The sequence below is a fragment of the Idiotropiscis lumnitzeri genome, chromosome 20 (genome assembly GCF_059441095.1).
Source record: "Idiotropiscis lumnitzeri isolate Australia: NSW breed Sydney's pygmy pipehorse chromosome 20, RoL_Ilum_1.0, whole genome shotgun sequence".
NCBI lineage: Eukaryota > Metazoa > Chordata > Actinopteri > Syngnathiformes > Syngnathidae > Idiotropiscis > Idiotropiscis lumnitzeri.
Genome location: NC_142410.1, coordinates 6,778,559 through 6,797,705, shown reverse-complemented (window position 1 = coordinate 6,797,705; position 19,147 = coordinate 6,778,559). Strand labels below are relative to the sequence as shown.

Genomic DNA, 19,147 nt, shown 5'->3' with positions numbered 1-19,147 from the left:
CTATCTCCTAAGAGGCCCCGGCCCATCATTTACAGCCCACCAGGAATCAAGGAACCATGCAAATGTGACCCGTATGATCCAGTTCTAGTTGTGCGTGATCCAGAACCCAAAAAGAGAGGTTCAGTTTTCACCATAATTAAGAGACAGTGAAATAGAGACAAGAGTAAAGGATGAATCCATCATCCTTCCATCGTCAAGTACGAGCAGATGATTTCCTGAGTTGAAGAAAAAGAAGGCTAATCAACCTCACCACACTGCAAACACTCAGCTTTAAAGTAGGGCTGAACAATTTTGGAAAATAGGATACAGTAATTGCAATTTTTTTTTTCCCTCTGTATTGCGATTGCTATTTAATTTGCTCCATAACTATTTTGGCCACCAGAGGCAGTATAACACAGTAATACAGACACAAGCAAAGAGGAGTTTCAAACCTAAGTGACTCAATATGCTGCAATGTCGTTCTTCTCAAGGGATAAAGAATAAAACATTTTTTTGTAAACTATGTCAGGAAATATTGCCCTAAAAATTCAAATTGGAGTAAGGACTGAGTGCAACCTGTCCAGGTTGGTAAGTTCTGCATGGACACAGGCGGCGGTGAGAAGGGTCCGAACCGGCGCAGCTGAACAGCAGCGGCTCCTGTTGGAGGCGACAGTGTCGACCCCACGGCGTGTAGGCGGGGAAGATGTGGTTGACTTCCTGTGCCATGCTGGCACAACCGATTGCAAGTCTGCAAAATTGGAAAACGTGGATGGCTGTAAGTAATATCCTAGCAATCGAGAAAAAGGATGAGTGGCCGGACGTAGCCGACCGGGAAAACAAAAGTAAATCTAATCAAAGAAGAGTCGCCAAAAACACGGATCATAAGAAAAGAAAAATCCTAACCTTGCAAACACATCAACGTTGTTGAGGCGGTGAAAATGAGAGGGTTCACACACCAGTGAGGCACGTGCACACACGCTCACACACGACAGCCCGAGGGGACCCATGTGAACCCTGAGCGCACTTTCGGGCGGCCACGTCGCGACTGATGGAGTACAGAAATTCTGGTGGGACAATGTTGATAAAAATCACAACTAGTTATTAATGATATATAAACCTTTCTGCTGAAAATTATGCTTTTTAGCTATTGTACATCCACTGGTTATTTAATTCTGCTAATAAGTTTAAAAGAAAACATTTGAAAGCTCTCTACTTAATGTCAGAGGATATAACGTTGGTGTTTGAGGCGCCGACTTGACCGTTCCCATCAAATCATCATTAATTTTATCTGTTTTTAATTGATTGTATGTTCCCAAAAAAATGACATCAAACCGGTAACATTTCGTTTTTACGCCATCTGCCTTCAAAATAAAAATAAATATGGTATGCTTTTATTGTCTATTCGCTATTCACAGTATTTGTGAAACATACAAATACTGAAGTATAGATACCTGAAAAATGTACTTGAGTACCACTCTTTGTACTTAGTTACATTCCATCATTTACCTGCCGTGTGATATAATGATGAACCCGTTCCAGCATTCCCTCACAAGAGAATTCTTGAGGAGTTAGAGGCTTCACCTGCAGATGTACAACAATCCTTTGATATGTTGTTTTGCGACATACCAAAAATACGACAATACTCCGTAGCAGTTTAAATTGGAATTGTTTTTCCGTGAGCGGTTATCGTTGCGTTTAGCGTTACCTCGGTGTGTAGAATTTCTTTAACAGCTTCCCGTACTTGCGTCTTATTAGTGGCATCCACAGTCCACACGTGAGGTCTGCCAATGAATTGTTCGGCGTAAGGGTGCTGGGAGGAAATCTGTGATGCAAAGTTAATCAGTGTTATCAAATCTGGAATCAATAGGCACTAGTTACTGAAGCGTGTACCTTTCTCGTCGTGGGTTTGCCTCTGTAGAAGTCGATATTGTCCGAGGAGTGAGGCGGGTTGAGTCGCGGTTGCAGGAAGACGCAGCCTAGCGCAATGGCTTCAATGGGCGCCGGACCCTCGTAGGGGAAACCTAGACCTACAAAAACCTAATGGGGAGGAGGGGGGGGGGGGGTCAAGTATGTTTTTCCAGTAAAAGTGTCAACTTATAACTGCACTTTTGCATTTGCTTGAACCACAACTAGCTTGTTGCCCTGCCTCAACCCGACACCTTGAATTTGGCCTGTTTTACTGCCACTTCTCCGCACCTCCCCGACTCTCCCCAAAGTTTGCAAGTATAACCAGTCGCCCCATTAAAAAATAGACGTCATAAAAAATGAATGTCTCCTGTGATGGGCTGATGTCTGACCTTGGCTCTGCGAAGCAGTCTCAGAAACTGCTTCTGAGAGAGCAGGCCGTGGTTTCTTATAAAGCCGGGTAAGGTGGAAACCTGTCCGAGAGGCTGGTAGACTGTGGCGTGGGTCTCCAGCTCTTCACTAACCACCTTTACATACTCTGAAAGCCCCTAAAATATTGACACAGGAGAAGAAAAAAGCAACTTCTTAAGTAATCGGAAAAAGTACAGACTCTGAAATGTAAAAATGAATCATGTACAGTCAAAAATATTTACATTACCTGCCACATGTACTCTTGTTTGCCATAGATGACGGCAATCTTCTCCTTCCTGTTGACGTCCGACTCCTGGCCTCTCACTGCATCCTCACTTACAAAGCCGAGGAAGGAGTTGTCAGGTGTGTGCGCTACAAGCACAAAGGACAGAAATCGGATGCATTTAGATCTCGTTAATATTGTGTAATTGTACCAAATGAAATGTCTAGTGAGTCATTTCCACACGATCAAACGTAATGATTTCATGATGGGGAGACAGCAGGTGGGCACAGACATTCATGATGTGTGTTTAAGAAAAAAAAAAAAAAAGCTGATAGAGGAAATAAGAACTCTCCACAAATAAGACTTTCACCCCTGACTGTTTGGATAGGCAGCCGCTATGCCCGCCTCCCTCCGACACACTGAGCGAGGTGTGAGGGATGAGTATTTACCTAAGAGATGCAGGAATGTGCCAGCATAGGTGAAAGTGCCATTCTAGTTTAAAAAACATTTGTGGTGTGTGGGCCTTTGTGACAGAACGGATTTAAACTCAGAACCTCTCGATTGTGAGTCAGTGTCGTCCCACTTTCAAAATAAGAACGAGTCATTTTACCATTAGAATTCTTCTTTTTTTTTTTACATTTTATTTTACGGTTTCATTTCATCTTGTTTTCTGTCACTTTGAAACGTCCAAAGTGGCCCTTAAACCTAACACCTATCCCTCACACTCTCCTCCTCCTGCAAGACAAATAAACACGTTTCAGGCTGAGGGATGACGAGCGACTCTCATCTCGGCGCAACCAGCTTTTCTCCATCCGCTGGCAGGCCGGGAAAGTTGACAGGGAGAAGTGTTACACTGAAAATTCTGTCTGCGCCACCAGTTGATTGGCTATTAATTCTCACAATGAGAATGCCTTCAAGTATGTGAGGGATCATCATGAGTAAATATAAAGGTTTCATATTTCCAAATATTTTTTCAAGAGTGCGGACATGCTGAGACTATAAATTAGATCAGGGTTGGGAAAACCTTTGCGTTTGAGGTAAAAAAAATAATTAATTAATTAATTAATTAATATATATATATTTATATATATATTTTTATTTTTTTTTTAATTATTTTTTTTTTTAATTTTATATATATATATATATATTTACAATTTTTCTTAAAGTATTTATATATGTATATATAAATATATATATATATATATATATATAATTGTGCATGTATAATATGTAAAATAGGAAATAAGTTTTCCATTGATACTGATTACCCAACAACACTTACGGAACATGGTCATGTATTGCAAAGGTTGGAGGCCCCAGCTACCCCACAGTGTATGAAAGCCATGGACGTGTGCATAACTGGCCAAGTTAAAGGCTGGTTCTGTGCCAAACGAGTCCAGGATCCTGAAGCGGCATCTATAGTGAAAATTTGGAAAAAATAACATTTGAAAGAACGACAAATTATATGAAATAATCATCTTGTATCCCGTCAAAGAATTATTCCTAACCATCAAACCCACTTAACTGTTCCTCCACAAATAATTTATATATATTCATCTATTTATGTCAGCGACTTATAGTGAACAATTTAGTGCTCTTCCAATCGCTGACCAAAGGTACAGTTAACCTGTATATCCACCTGTCATAAAAGAGCTGTGCATTTTCGCATGCTATCCAATGCACAAGTCAATAAAAACAATGAGAAGTAGGGTTGCTCCACCTAGTGGTGAAATTGGTAAATTACAAGTTCATCAACACAATTCTAAATGCAACTTCTAATCATTCTAAACCATAAATGTAATGTCTACCTGATTTTGTTGCTATAAAATGAATATAAAGCCAATCCAAGGAGGAAGCCAGTGCAGAAAAATGTGAACATATTAGTGGCAATTTAGTCTTACTGGTAATGCTGGAAAGCCAGTCCCATAGCTCCTTGGAGGTGAGCAAGACCATGATAGTCAGTATAGATGAGATCGAATGTCAAGGGCCCCTTGATTGGACAGCTGCCTCGGCCCGGAGCGGCACCTATCAGTCTGGACCATCCACAACACACTAACTTTATTCGAATCATTGTCATCATCTTCTCCTGGAATGATATCTTCCAGATTTTGGTTGCCCACCTGTGGAGGTGATGCTTCGAGGTGGTGAGGATCACATCGTGGCCCAGTATGGTCAAACAGGCGCTAAGATCTGCCCACTGAACCAGCTCGCCAAGAGGACCACCTCTTTCCACCATGGCTTCGAAATGTTGGCCTGCAGCCCCAGCGAGAGCACCGGGGTAAAGCAACACCTACAGGTCAACAGAAATATTTTGGGTTATTTGTTTAACCTTCAATAATTGGCTCAAATTAATAAATGAAAGACTGTGAATACTTTCCCGAAGCACTGTAAACAAGTTGTGCATTCGAACCTTCATCGGCGACGCTTCTGTGTTGTTGTTGCGCTGCCTCATCAGGAGAGCAGCCCGTCTCCAGCATTCCGACATCATTTGCACTCTGGAGCGCATGAATCTGACTGCAGAGCCGCTGCTGTTGCTGATGACATCATAGAGTGAACTCAAGGTCGTGCGTATCGCCGCCTGTGTGAAATGTAACAAAGTGGCGTCAGTATGCAACCGCAGAAATAATAACAAATATTCTGTATACTGTGCTAGAAGTACCGGCGTCTCCGCAGAAGTTGCAGTAAGCCACATTTGTCCAAGTATGTAAGTCTATATTGTTAGCATTCAAGTTTCAAGCAAAGTCCCAATTTAATGCTTTTAAAACTGCCCAAATCCATTCTTCAGCCCAATCTGCTGGGTCAAAACAATGAATTCAACTTTGAGGACAAGTAACCCAATCTGCACCAAAACCACAGCTCCCCAGCGAGTGGGTTAGAGGAAAAAACAATGTCAATGGGGCAAAAATCAAGCAAGTCAACTTTAGTACAAATGAAATATCTGCAATTATAATTGATTGGATACCTTCTTTGTGTCGGGCTGAGTTCTCTGATGCCAAGGGGGCGCCGAGTAGTTCCGGCCAGGTTGAGGGGGGCAGAAGTTCTCTATTTGACTGAGGTAAGTCAGAATGGAACAGACGGTACCATCCACACCATAAAAGGCGTAGCAGGGGTCTGACTGCCATTTGGCCCGCAGGAACTTTAAGATAAACAACCATTAAATCAAAAATGATAGTTACGATACATGTATTACAATACAATAACGAAACAATATTCAGATTTTGTGCTGAAATCGCAATAAATGTATTGAAGATTCTGCAAAAACACTTTCCCACCTCAACTTTCTCTGCACACATTGGGTATGCAGGATCCATAGGCGCCACACATTTCTCCTTGGGCCCTAAGGAGAAGGAAACATCTTTCATTATAATTCCAAAAATCAACAGCAAGGCCGAATGAGAATTAAATGGATGCAAAATTTGGACTTAACAAAGACAACAATGCCCCGTTTATTGAGATATTCATTGTTTAATTTTTGCTGATGTAGTTTGCGATCATGAGTAATTGAGTTATTACACATGTGTTACTAATATTTCAAATAAGAAAGCCATACATTCGACCACAGCCACAATGATGAACCTACATTGGCGCCTTGACTTGGAAGTTATTCAATTCCAATGTTTTTTTGTCTTTAATTCACATTTGGCTATTTGGCAGTGGAAAGACAATATTAATTGCTGCCGCCAATGCACCATTAAGCTGGCCTGCCAACTGACAATAAACACCAAAGAAGAACAAGAAAGGGCAATCTAACTACAGCGTGTTTAAATTTTTTTCTCATGAAAAAACATGTTCATAACCTAATATGCACCTAATAAAATGTCCTCTCAGATCAAAATTGACATGATAACAAAATAAACAATCAGTATACGGCACGCCTGTGGGTGTGCATGTATAAGAGAATTTAAGAGTAGAGGCAGTGTGCGGACTTCCCGTAAGCCCCCCCAATGTCAATCAAGTGTAACTAACACCCTCACACACACACCTGACCCACCTGCATCCTACCAAACAGTCCCTTTTTACAATTCTGGCTTTTGCCAAAATAAACACTCCTTTGCTGTGTAAAACAACCCAGTAAAAGGAAATGGAGAGGATAAGAAAAATAGCCTAGAACCTTGAAAGGAGCAAAGTGAGCAGGGTAGAGGTGAAAATGCTCCCGTTGCAAATACAAAAGTACGAGTGGACAAGTTTTATGAAAAGGCTTCTGCGGACTTCTTGATGTGGGCAAAAATTGGCTACATCCGGCCCACCGAGCGTTTACATGTAGAAGAGGGCGGCAGTAATTGTGTATTTGCTGCATGTGTTCAAATACAGTATGTATGCAAATTTAGTCACACAAAATTTGAGAGTGCTATCAGAGTCATGCAAACACAAACGAAGATTTTCACACGTCAGTGGCGACACACCTGCTTTCATAAATTGTTCAAACGAGGAGGCGAGAGCGCACCCGCTCCTCCCCCACGGCCAACACACACATATACCGCGCCAACTATAGCGTGCGTAACCTAATTCTCACCTGACACCTCTCAGGCGGGTCGTGGGTCTGGTATTCAATGGACATCATTCCCCAGAAGCACCTGCACTCGTTGCCCTTTAACCAGCATCCCCTTCCATTCACGTCCATTCTCACAGCTTGTTAAGTTGGTCCCGTGGTTAACCTCGCTTGCAATGATAGCTTTGAACCGAGCGTTTGGCTCACAGCGACATGCTGCAGGGAGACCACAGAGGCGCTCGCAATTGGCCAATTAGTCCATTAGAACCGGAGCTAACCATAAATCAGGCTGCAGGGTGGGAAAGGCAGCTTAGCTCAGCAGGATTTTTTTTTTTTTTTTTAGAAGTTTCCCTCACATCTTGTACAGTGGATATAAAAAGTCTACACACCCCTGTTCTTAGATCATTTTTTTGTGATTCCAAAAAATGCGACCAAGATAAATCATGAATTATCTTTTCTTGAGGAGTCGTAAAATAAACTGAAAACTCATGTTAAATGTGAGTCAGCATACGTGCCACCGATTAAAGGGCCTGATTAACCTCCAATAAATTTCAGATGTTTTAGACTTTTTTCCGCATTAATAGTTAATATGTAGTATTTAAAAGAGATTAACATATGAATAATATCAAAGATTTTTAAAAAATCTGAAAATTATGTCATAAAACAATGTCCTACCACAGGTGTGGGCAAACTATAGTCCGGGGGCCACATGCGGCCCGTCAAACGTTTTAATCCGGCCCGCCGGTCTTAAAAAAAAATTTAATGAATAAACCTTGTTAACGTTCATAAGAAGACTTCAATCACCACAAACTCTTCAATTTACTCTAAAACACCTGTGTGTGTTGCGCGTGTCTCGAGTGTCGGGGGTTCGTGACGCAGGCGATGATGATGATTGAATTGGTCCAGTTTCTGGGAAACCCTCTTCAACTCCCTCTCCACCAAACGGGCCAAGCCTTGCTGGTCCTGCCGAAAGCTGACAAACAATAATAATGAGCAATAATATCTATCTAGGACGTTTTTAATGATTCAATTTTATTTTTTTTTAGAATTAGTACCTTCTTAGAAGCATCTGGAGAGCCTCGGAGGTCATCTTAGCGTCTCGCTCTGTGCTCAGCCGCTGCACCTGAGTACTAAGAGCCTCTAAGCGAAGGGCCAGCCTACGAAAGCCCAGACCTCGCTGACCTGATAATAACATAACAAACATCCTACAAAATACTTCACATACGGTGTGGTGCCATTATAACAATGCTTAAAATTGGCTCTTATTTTTGTACCCTGATCCTCGGCAGGTGACCTCCCAGCATGGTCATCTGTGGACATTTCTAATGGCACCCAGAGGGCCTGAAGCAGCAAAGTGAAGGCAGACAGACCAAGGCAGAGCACCAGGCAACCACTAGAGGGCGCAATAGACACGGTGAGATGATCTTTTTATTTAATCCTCCTCGTCCTAGCCCAATGATGCCTTGTAACTCAAAACACTTGGATGCCTATTTCAAATTATTTTTGGAGTCCAGCAAAACTTATTTTTGGTGTATTTTGAAATGAAATACATTACTTTTAAATTACGGGTGTCAAAAAAATGGTCTATAGAGTAATGTAACACTATGTCGTATGTCTGGAAATTGAGCATGAATCAGATGATGCTCAGTCTTACCTACGTGGTCGCAGTGCAACACGCATGACCTCCGATTGATGCTTTTGCAGCTGGCGGACCTCACTGGCGAACACAGAAGGAATCAAACTGTATAACATGCTGTGTAATCATTGTGCAACACTCAATCAAATTCTAATTCAATTAAATATTTGTGTAATGCAAAAGCCAGCGTGATGGCCTATCATGAGGCGTCATGTGTTTGGCAGAAGGTTCAAAAGGCCGATATAATACTGAAGCCAAGTCACCACAGTGGGATGCACATTATATAGATGTCAACAGTTGTGCTACAATAGACACATGCAAACAGTCCTCACCTCCTGAGATCGTATTACCCTCTGCCAGGCTCCCATCAGGCCTGTTTTAAAAAAACAAACAGACTTTGAAAAAAAAAAGAAGAAAAAGAAATGAAGTCTGTGCTGTAAAGTCCTTTTTTTTGTCTGCTTTCGCTCTCTTTACATCCTTCTGTGGCTGCGCCCTTTCTATGTCTCGCGACCCATGGGTGGGCATCCTGTGGTTGCCGTGGAAACCTGACTCCCCTTTTTAAGGCAAACAATACCCACTGTAGCGCCGGGGCTATTCACGGACACAATGGAACCCACGCTATAGGGTGACAGAGTTTCTTTCAGGACGGCTAGACACACTCAAGCCAGGGTTGTGAAATGATAACGTGATGCTTCAAAATTGTGCCTTTGCTGCATGTGTACATGCAATTTATTATTTTTGGAAATATGATTGTGGACAGAATTTAAGCAAGGTCATGTTGCAAAAAATGTGAGATATGGTTGAATTTATTATGAGAGGTTTACCTTAATCATTAACACGCCAATTAATGCTTACACATAATGGGAAACACCATTGACATGCTTATAAATAGCATCTCTGTGTTATATCGCTTTACATTCAATTGAATTATTTTATGACGGTATGTTTTATAAAATACTATTTTCCTAAAATATTTTTCCCCCCAAAAAATTCCTTTTTTTTTCTTGCACTATATAGCAGAAATACATTACTACATATCATTATGAATATTTTGTAATTTATTTAGATGCTGTTCCAAAGCAAATCCTCATGTTGTTTTGACATCAGTTGGGTGCTCCGTGTGATAATGATCAGTGTCATTCAGTGAGTCATGGAAATTTCATCAGAGCAATAAAGTGTGTTTGCTTTATCGCTGTTTATTAATCTGTGCAAACAGGACTTTCCAGTTTGGCAGTGCCACAAATAGAAAGTGTTACAATATACCGTATATCGTCACTGCCAATGGAAGAGCATGTCTCGGCCTTGATGTCGCACCTTTGCTTCTTAGAATTAAGCAGCAGTAAATATGCCGAGCTGTGATTGGCTGAGAGCACCAACTGCTGTAAGTCGACTGAGGTGAAGCTGTTGAGCTGATGAGGAAACATTGAAGACAATTTATTTAAACGCGGTGACTTTAATTCTTTCTGGCCTTTAAGGCGCTCCAACAATGCAAATAAACTCCATCCATTTTTTTATTTATTTATTCATTTTTTTGTGTGTTTGTGCACATCCTGCGTGATGTCACGCGATGTGTGTGAGCGGAACGATTTGACGAGCATAAACCTCGATAAGCTAGGCCCTGAAGGCTTACTGGCTTTAGACCCATCTGTCTCTCGCTCTCCCTCACACACGCGTAGGCATGCACAATCATGACATTGCACCACAAATGTCTCCGAATAATATGACATCCCCTGGCATGTCGAATCATCTTGTCATTAGCCAACACTCTCTTTTCATGCATTTAGATCAACATAAGCCTTTTAGAGTAGGTAGTAGTCTTAGTAGTGGAGTGGAAGCAGTAATTTGTTGTTAGGAAACATCAAAATCCAACTTGGGCCTTCTATTCTTCTATCCTGCTCTGTTTAAAAAAATGGCTGACCAGTGGAAAAGTCTACACACCCCTAATTCAAATGCCAGGTTTTTGTGACAAAAAGAAAAGCGAGACCAGGATAAATCATTTCAAAACATCTTCCACCATTAGTGTGACTGATAGCCTGTATAATATATAATAAATGGTTGCACAAGTGTACACACCCTAAAAAAACTGGGGACGTGGCTGTGTATCTTTTCTCAATTGCCTTAGATGAATAAATCAAGGTTAAACAAATGGCTTTTAAAGAGATGTGTGTAGATTTTGTTGATCCACTGACTTCAGCTTTTTAACAATGCTCTGTCAGGAGACTGTTTTAGAAATTGGATGTCTGCATATGTGCATGATCTGGAGATCTTGTCCAGATGCACTCCTCACAATTTTAAAGTCCAGCATTAAAATATGTATGATGTAATAACATTGCGTGCCAGAGAGACACAAGTTGGTGCAAGTGGCACGTAGGTTCTCCACAATTTAATCAACAGTAATAAGTGTCATGTGTTGGCCGGTTGTGTCTTGGTGGTAGCTTTGACCACAGCACAAAGGGAGGTTTTGTTGCCCGATTAGTGCTTCCTGTCGCACTGTCATCCACTTAGACAACCTGACGGTAAACAAGTCGCCTTTATGAGTTGTATTATGTCCTCGAAATACTTTAAGAAAGTATGTGGTCTTGTGAGGTGGATGAACGAATTTTAGTCTTAACATTAACAAAATGTATCTATATTTAATCAGAGCTCTTGCGCTTGTCCAGCAACTGCAAACTGAGCCCCTTTGGAGCTAATGCGCATGCGCGAGACGACTTGCTGAATTCTGCTTGACGTCTCAAGACATCTCCCATCATCTCAACATCGGCATTTTTGCACCAAGACGAGCTCTCGGTCACATTTAATCTACCAGAGAAGCATATCTGCTCCTTCTTGACACCGAGGTTGTGATGCACGAGCGTCTTTTTCTCGCCAAGTCACAGTAAAAAGACGACTGCGCTGCAAATTCATGGTAGGTGACGTTTATGCTAGCCGATGCTAAACTGTTAGCCGACACATTTTGCAGCAGTTATTTTAATTTATGTCCGGTTGGCTACTTGTTTGAGGGCATATGTGTTGGTCGTTGGTAGTTGTGCCTTTCAGATTGTAGTCATTTGTGTAAGTGTGACAGGCGGCGAGCTTATGCTAACAATGCTAACTTGACAAGAATGAATGGAAGAGGTTGAGACAGTTTCCTTTTAAATGCACCTTTTTCTCTCTCTTTTTTTTTTTTGCCTGTAGCATTTTTTAATGATGCGATGATTTTTTTTAGCATCGAACCTAGCTGGACGAGTTCACGTGAAATGTTTGTAAAAGCAAGAGTCAATCATGTATAAATTTATCTGCAGTATGAAATACTCTCAGGATTTATTTTGCACTTGCCAAACATAAGTTCAAGTGCTATTTGATACCAGTCCATCTAGCCTTTGTACGATGTGTTATACCAAAATATAGATGGCTTTTCTTATGCGTCAACTGGTATACTGCACTTGTATATTTTATGCTGTTATTTACCATTGTGATTATTATTCATCATAGCTTTGGCTCTGCCGCTAAACATAAAATAAAACTACATGCATTCACTCATTTTCCTTAGCATGAGAGGTGCGCCCCTATAATTAAATTACAATCTGACCATTTGACCCTCATGACTGCACAGTTTGTTCACATGAGCCTAAAAAGTCTCCCTTGCTTTCATTTACATGCAATTGATGTGCTTGGTGGAAAGATCTTTTCATGATTTAGATTATCTGGAAAAGCAGATATTGAGTGAATAAATTGCTAGATGGTGTCGCAAAGGAGTTTAACCAGGATCAAAGTATGCGGTTAACTATGTACTCAGTGTCTGACTGTTGCGTAAAATGGTGTTGACGACATCTTTTTTTTTTTTAGTATGTTGCAACTGATCTTTGGTCATGCTCTTTACCCCTTCACGTGACAAGCGCTAAACCAACGTTAAAGGATCTTATACGAGTATGCTACTCGAGGTTGTTTTTGCCAAGTGTCCTTCACGCTTCCGGAGATGCTTGCTTTGATTTGGGCTGAGCCAATTAAGATATTTTGTACACCAACGCATCCTGTGAGAACATTCCAGTCACGTCACAGATGTCCATGATTTAATTGTCAGATGTTTTTGGTTCTAAAGTGTGAATGGATTGGATCAGGCTGTTTCACAGCAAACATTTACTATTGCCTTGGCTTGCCTTTGAAAATGTGTGCTAATTTCTCTTATCCCTATTTTCTCCGCAGTGTCCGTCATGGAGCTCTCACTAGAATAGGCCAGAGATCAGCTGTGTGGACGAAGAGGTTGGTAATACTCTCTGCGAGCCCCGCTTAGTTTCCCAACATGGCTGAAGAGGACTATTCCACTTTTGTGGACTCGAACCAGATGGGGGATCTGGCGAAAAGCAGTGGGCCCACCAAGGTGGACTGCAAGGACCTGAGAGAGTTTAAGCAGATGGCTCGTCAGGGTTACTGGGCCAAGAATCACAAAGTTCGGGCGCAAGTGTACCAGCAGCTGATCAAAAGCATCCCTTGCCGCACGGTGACGCCCGACGCAGAAGTCTATCGAGACCTCATGGGAAGTGCGGCCACTAAGAAGCCATCCACCAACGTGCAGCTGCCGGACTTTGTGGACGGGAACCCCGTGCCGCGCTACTGCCTGAAAGCAGACGCTGTTGGCTCCGCCCACCGCATAATCAACTGCCTGGCTGGTCAGTTTCCCGACATTTCTCACTGCCCGTCCCTCCCGGCCATGACCTCTTTGCTCCTGCACTTTAGCGCCGACGAGGCTCAGTGTTTCGAGCACGTGAGCCGCATACTCGCCTGCAACGAGCCAGGAAAACGGCTCTTGGACCAGACATTTCTGGCCTATGAGTCGGGCTGCATGACCTTCGGGGACCTGGCCAACAAGTATTGCGCGCCGGCACATAAACTGATCGTGGCCACGGCGCAGGATGTTCTGGAGGTCTACTCGGACTGGCAGCGATGGATTCTCGGCGACTTGCCCTTCAGCCACATAGTCCGCGTCCTGGATGTCTACCTTGTGGAGGGCTACAAGATTCTATATCGCGTGGCTATAGCATTACTCAAGTTCTACCGGAAACACAAGGCGGGCACCGCAGCCGGGCTGGGCGACCAGCAGCAGGATTCTGGGAAAGTCAGGTCGGACATTCAAGCTTTTGTTAAAGGAATCGCTTCGGTGGTCACGCCTGATAAGCTGCTGGAGAAGGCCTTCTCCATCCGGCTGCTGAGCCGCAAGGAGATCACCTTGCTGCAGCTCACCAATGAGAAGTCCTTGCAACAAAAGGGCATCACTGTCAAGCAGAAGAGGTAGACTCGAGTCACAAAAAAATGTATAACCTCACTGCAGTGAACCCTCCTTTAGCGCAGGCAGGGATACATTCCAGACACACACGAAATAAGGACAGTGTTTTTAGTTAAACGTCTGAAAACACACTTTTGAAAATATTCTTTAGCGCCACTTCTCATTTTCTTGCTCACACAATTCCCCAAATAAGAGGCCAAGTGTGCTTGCTTCAAGCTGTTCGTGTTTAGCTGGTGTCAAACTGACACCTAAAACTAAATGTTCAACCAAACCATTTTGCCCGGTATTTTAATGCTGATTAATGACGCCAGACTCCATAAATGGGCTTAAAAAGAAAACACTAAAATGATGAGTTGTTGATGAGCGGGGGGGGGGGGGGGGTTCACTGTATTTGTTTTGCTTTTCACTCCCTTGTGATAATTTCCTTGTATTCCTGCCTCACATTCTGTTCTTGTTTCCTCCTTATTTGCTTCTTCCATCAATTTTACATCTCATCTTCACTCGCTGCCATTTTCGCTTCAGACTGAGGTGGGTTGTCGCCTCTCTTCTACCGTCTCCATTCATTATTTTACCTTCACATCTCATCTTTTTTCACTCTACGATAGCTACAACAAGTCAAATCCACTCTGCTTTTCAGAATCACTGCTGGATAGCAGTTATTCCGATCGCTCACCAGGATTGCAAGTAGATGATTAAGCACCCTCTTCTTGTTTGTTTTTCTTCCTGTGGCTTCCCCAGGAGGAACGTGCAGCTGGCACTTAACCCGGACACCTTCTCCTCGGAAATTGTCAGCGCTAAGGAGATGCGAGACATCTGGTCGTGGATCCCGGAGCGCTTCGCCTTGTGTCAACCGCAGCTCCTTTTCACCACCTCCACACATGGCTGCAGCCTAAACAGGTCCATTTTTTTTTTAAAGTTTTTATTTTTATCCTGATGTTTGTGATGAAAACAATGGACGAGCATGCATGCATTTACATTATTGATATTCTGTGTTGAACGTAAATTGGGTTCTTGGGGTTAACTATAACTTGTTCTCCCAGATTTTACGAGCATTGCGAAGGCTACGAGCCCACGCTGCTCCTTATCCGAACAACAGACGGAGATGTAAGACAGCTAATTTAAAAAAAAAAAAATGTTAAAGGTGATCAAGTTGCTGAATTGTGAGTTATGCCATCGCTGCTTTGGGCTCAGGTGTGTGGAGCATTCTTGTCTACTGATTGGGAAGAACGCAAGAGGGGAGGCAACAAGCTGAGCTTCTTTGGCACGGGAGAGTGCTTCGTCTTCAGGGTTAGTCGAGGTTTTTTTTTTCCTGATTTACTTTGCAAATATTGATTTTCGCATTAGAGAGGCTTGGCGAAATCATATGGTTAAAAAGGATCTGCCTACAAATAAGTATTTTATGGCCACAAATTTTCATTTTGGTTGCATGTTATATCAACATTCGGGTATTTTTTTTCCTCTCAATGTAATGTTGCAGTCTCTGGGATTTCTCATTCTAGCCAGCAGAGGATGCTGTCCTCTCTCGTTTCACATGCTCTTGAGTTCGGCATCATTGGCTTCAATTTGCATAAAGGAACTCCCCATTATGCAGAGCCAATGTAACATGTCTCGTTGAGAAATAAATACAAACCAGTCTGTGCAGTGAATTGAGAAGTTTCCTGCACCATAAATAGAAATGAGATTATGTCTCAGATCTGCATGATGAATTATTGACTCGCCACAGCTTCAGAATGTCAGAGTTGTGCAAACCATCCAAGCATGCTCGTCTTACCCACACTTGTTTGAGCATGGGAAGATCCTGAACGGCTGGGTTGTATTTCCTCGGGTCGTCATCCAACACCATAGTGAAAGATTGGACTGGTATCAGGAATTGGCATCTTAACGTTAGGATGAAGCACTTTGTGCAGCTGATGTGTGTTGTTAATTATGCTTCTCCTCAAACTCTATTTTGGCGATTTTATTTTTTTTTTTCGTCCTGCTTTCATAGTTCAAAGTCCATCCTCACCGGCAATATGGCAGAGAGGACTTAGTTTAAGATGCAGGTGTTCCTAATGAAGTGTCTGGTGCATTCCTGACCGACTCCCCAATTGTTTGTCGCCAGCTTAAGCCGGAGATGGAGCGCTATGAGTGGGTGGTGATCCGTCACCCCGAGTTAGCCTCCGCTGTTAAGAATCAGGGTCACGAGGACGCTGAGCCCTCCGAGGACCAAAACTCTGACGGCAATAATTTGCAGCAGCCAGAGAAGGCGCTTGGCGAGCTGTCACCCTTCTTGTCTGCCCGCCACTTCAACCTCAACTCAAGAAACACATCCATGTTCATGGCTGGGAATTTTGACTCCATCATTGTAGGTGAGTGACAGAAGGGATTCCTAACCAATGTGGGATCAACTTTATTAATCCTGAAAAGTACTTTTTATTTACGTACTATAAATAATGTCTTTGTTCATCAGTCTGTACCAACCACATATCATGATAGGTGGAACTCTTTTTTTTTTTTTTTTAACCTTGGTTCAAATTCAAGACTATTCTAAAGCTATGACAAAGTTGAAGAGTAATCTAAGCGGGTCTCAGACTACTTTAAGTCTCGACCTCCAAAAGTGATTCAGGACTAACTACAGTAAACGAGTCCCGACTTGGAGTAAGCAAATTGAAACGTTATATTTCAGTACCTGTGCGTTCTTATGAGGATGTAAATGGGATGTCTCTGAATCAACGGCAACTCTGTATTCTCCAATCAGGCGGCGGCGAAGGCAACGCTCTCTACATCGACTCGGAACTCAACCACGGGCGCACCGGCTGCTGCACAACGTTCGACAACCCGCCGCTGTGCGCCGAGAGTTTCCAGGTGGCCCTGTTGGAATCGTGGGGCTTCCAGGACACCATGGCCACATAATTCCAACAGTATGAAGCACTGAGTCTACACTTCTCACAAAAAGGTTGGGATATTAGGCTTTGGGGTGAAATTTACGGAGGAACCAAAAATGCACTATGATTCGGGGTGAATTTAATTTGACTAAACATCTGAATGCACGTCCAATATTTCAGTATTTTTTTGCACATCTTGCTGTTCTCCAACAAGGAGCCAAATGGCAAAATTCTCAACAGGTGTTTGTCCAAGAAGTGCTCTGGTTCAAAAAGGATTTTGAATTTATCGGCAGGTTACAACAGAGATGGAGACTGAAGGAGTTACAGAAAAATAAAATGTATGTCCTTAGAAATTTTCAGGTTTTTGGTGTAAACCCTTAACTTCAGCCGTCCTACAAATTAATCCAAAATTGTATTTATTAACCGCATTTCATCATGTACAAAATGTGATATTTTTCTCTTGTCTATTTTTTGTCTGTACATAGGCGTGTGTGTAACTGGTTTAAAAATGCGTGATTTATTTTCCTGTCGTGTCATCTGTGGTGCACTCGAATGCATGTTGGGCTGAAGCAATTTAAATAGTAAATCTGAATGTCAAATATGATCGCGTTACTATGGTTTTCTCTGAAATATGTGCAGCCATGAAAGTGTTTCTTTAAATGTCCGATAAACAGGATACAGATGTCATAGTAATAAGTGGATTTGTTCCGTCAGCTCAAGTTTGCTCACGTGTATGTGGGAGCTCTAACTGATTCAATGTGATCTGTGCTTGTATCTTATCTGTGAAGAATTTCAGTGTTGCCATTTTGCACTCTGTTTATGCCAAATCTGCCGAGTGAGTGACAGCTAAGTAAGCCAATTTGTCTTTTTTTTTTTAATGAATAGCGTCATTTGGTTTAAACGTATCGGTGACTTTTTCCGTCCTTGTGACAGAATTGTCCCTGTTGGTAAAATCTTCTCACACTTATGCAAACTTTTGATTTTTGTACACCAGTGTGGTTAAATATCTATTAAAAAAGTCATAAGTGATGAATACAGCAGTTAATTGACTGCCTTGGTGTCTTTTTTTTTTTTTTCTTTGCTCACGCAAGTATGCCAGATGCCTTTTAATGTCAGCTGACCTTGAATCTAAACCTTTAATCCCTCGCTCCTTGTATTCCCCCTCCCACTTCTCTGGCTCCTGCAATTATATTTCTATTAACACCACGGGTAAGCTTGCATTAAGGTCAATAGCCATTTTACTTAATGATTTGAATAAATTGTTTGGTAATGCTCTTTGAATCCTTCAAAATGGGTTTGTGGATGTGAGGGAAACAATTTACTCAGCTCTATTTTTGTTGTTTTTGGGGAAGTTTCTGACTGAACTGCATAACTGGAAATTTTTACGCAGACATCCATGACTGGTTGCAGGATACAGTTATTCCCAAATATATATATATATATATATATAAGTGTATGGTTTATTTGTTTAATGAGAAAACTGTACCAAATGCATCTCTGGAAAAGTTGTACAACATTAAATGCAAATATTGAATTAAAAGTTAAATACAACTGAACTGTATGAGCCTGGAACATGCACATTTAAGTCATTGATTCATTTTACACGAAACTATAGACGAGCCTGTGGTGTTTCCATTTCGGGCTCCGGCCCTCCCTGCATGTGTTTCAACGGGGAGATTTAAAAAGAAAAAAAAATCAATACTACAGTTGATACCGTACCAATTGTTTTAGCAGTCACAATGTATTAAATTAATGTGTTAAATCATCCATATTGTAGCTTATGATTAAAACAGCCCATTCATTTGCAGTGGGTGTGGCCGCTTAATGCACCCTCTGAGATGTAATATCCGGGATGGCAAAGTGGCGTAGTAATTCCCTCTTTACGATAAGTGCAGCTGATTCCAGCCTGCCAAGGCTGCCCTGGTCATTGAGGATTCTGCTAATCACACATGCGTCTATATTTAGCCTGCTGCTTTGAGTGTTGGTCCGGCGCATCACTTGAAGACCATGCTCTCCAGCCCCCTGCAATAAGATGCTTATGTCTTAACCCTAAATGAGACGGGCCTCTTTCTATATAAACAAGGGATTTAAGAAGCAGACTCTAAAAAGAGATTGTTTCTTCCTGTCATGTGGTGGGGGGGAGTGGGGGGGGGGTTGTCCCATGTTGCATTTAGAGTACGACTGTGACCTCATCATGCCCTTGTGAGAATTTGTCACATTTCCCCTTTACAGAGGCTCTCGACAAAGATACTCCAAATGTCAGCTTGGCTGCCCATAAATGATTTGTACAATTTGGCATTGTGGCCAAAAATGTAACCTTGTAGGATATATAGAAGTCACTTTAGAAAGAAGGCCTGTGGTGCTGGTGAAATGGCATCAC

The 19,147-nt window shown here is 42.1% G+C and overlaps 2 protein-coding genes across 2 annotated transcripts; one reads left to right on the top strand and one right to left on the bottom strand.

Annotated features, from left to right (window-relative positions):
- Positions 1-519: 519 nt before the first annotated feature.
- Positions 520-10,333, bottom strand: LOC148317351 (alpha-1,6-mannosylglycoprotein 6-beta-N-acetylglucosaminyltransferase B-like). The gene is given in 20 exon segments (XM_088285236.1): positions 520-727; positions 883-1,073; positions 1,076-1,123; positions 1,486-1,560; positions 1,685-1,801; positions 1,870-2,016; positions 2,277-2,432; positions 2,543-2,667; positions 3,801-3,934; positions 4,420-4,551; positions 4,639-4,808; positions 4,929-5,096; positions 5,481-5,654; positions 5,791-5,873; positions 7,883-7,980; positions 8,063-8,189; positions 8,282-8,400; positions 8,662-8,724; positions 9,907-10,052; positions 10,274-10,333. Coding segments are annotated over 20 exon segments (2,541 nt in total).
- A 960-nt stretch (positions 10,334-11,293) lies between these two features.
- Positions 11,294-17,807, top strand: tbc1d24 (TBC1 domain family, member 24). The gene is made up of 7 exons (XM_088285291.1): positions 11,294-11,548; positions 12,826-13,908; positions 14,642-14,800; positions 14,944-15,007; positions 15,095-15,190; positions 16,005-16,251; positions 16,641-17,807. The coding sequence occupies exons 2-7, from the start codon at positions 12,923-12,925 to the stop codon at positions 16,793-16,795; spliced, it is 1,707 nt and encodes a 568-aa protein (XP_088141417.1). The 5' UTR covers positions 11,294-11,548; positions 12,826-12,922; the 3' UTR covers positions 16,796-17,807.
- Positions 17,808-19,147: the final 1,340 nt, after the last annotated feature.

Coding starts and splice junctions, on each gene's coding strand:
- tbc1d24 (XM_088285291.1), top strand. CDS start 12,923: ATGGCTGAAGAGGACTATTCCACTTTTGTGGACTCGAACCAGATGGGG. Junction 14,801..14,943: donor CATGGCTGCAGCCTAAACAG/GTCCATTTTTTT, acceptor TTGTTCTCCCAG/ATTTTACGAGCATTGCGAAG. Junction 15,008..15,094: donor TCCGAACAACAGACGGAGAT/GTAAGACAGCTA, acceptor CTTTGGGCTCAG/GTGTGTGGAGCATTCTTGTC.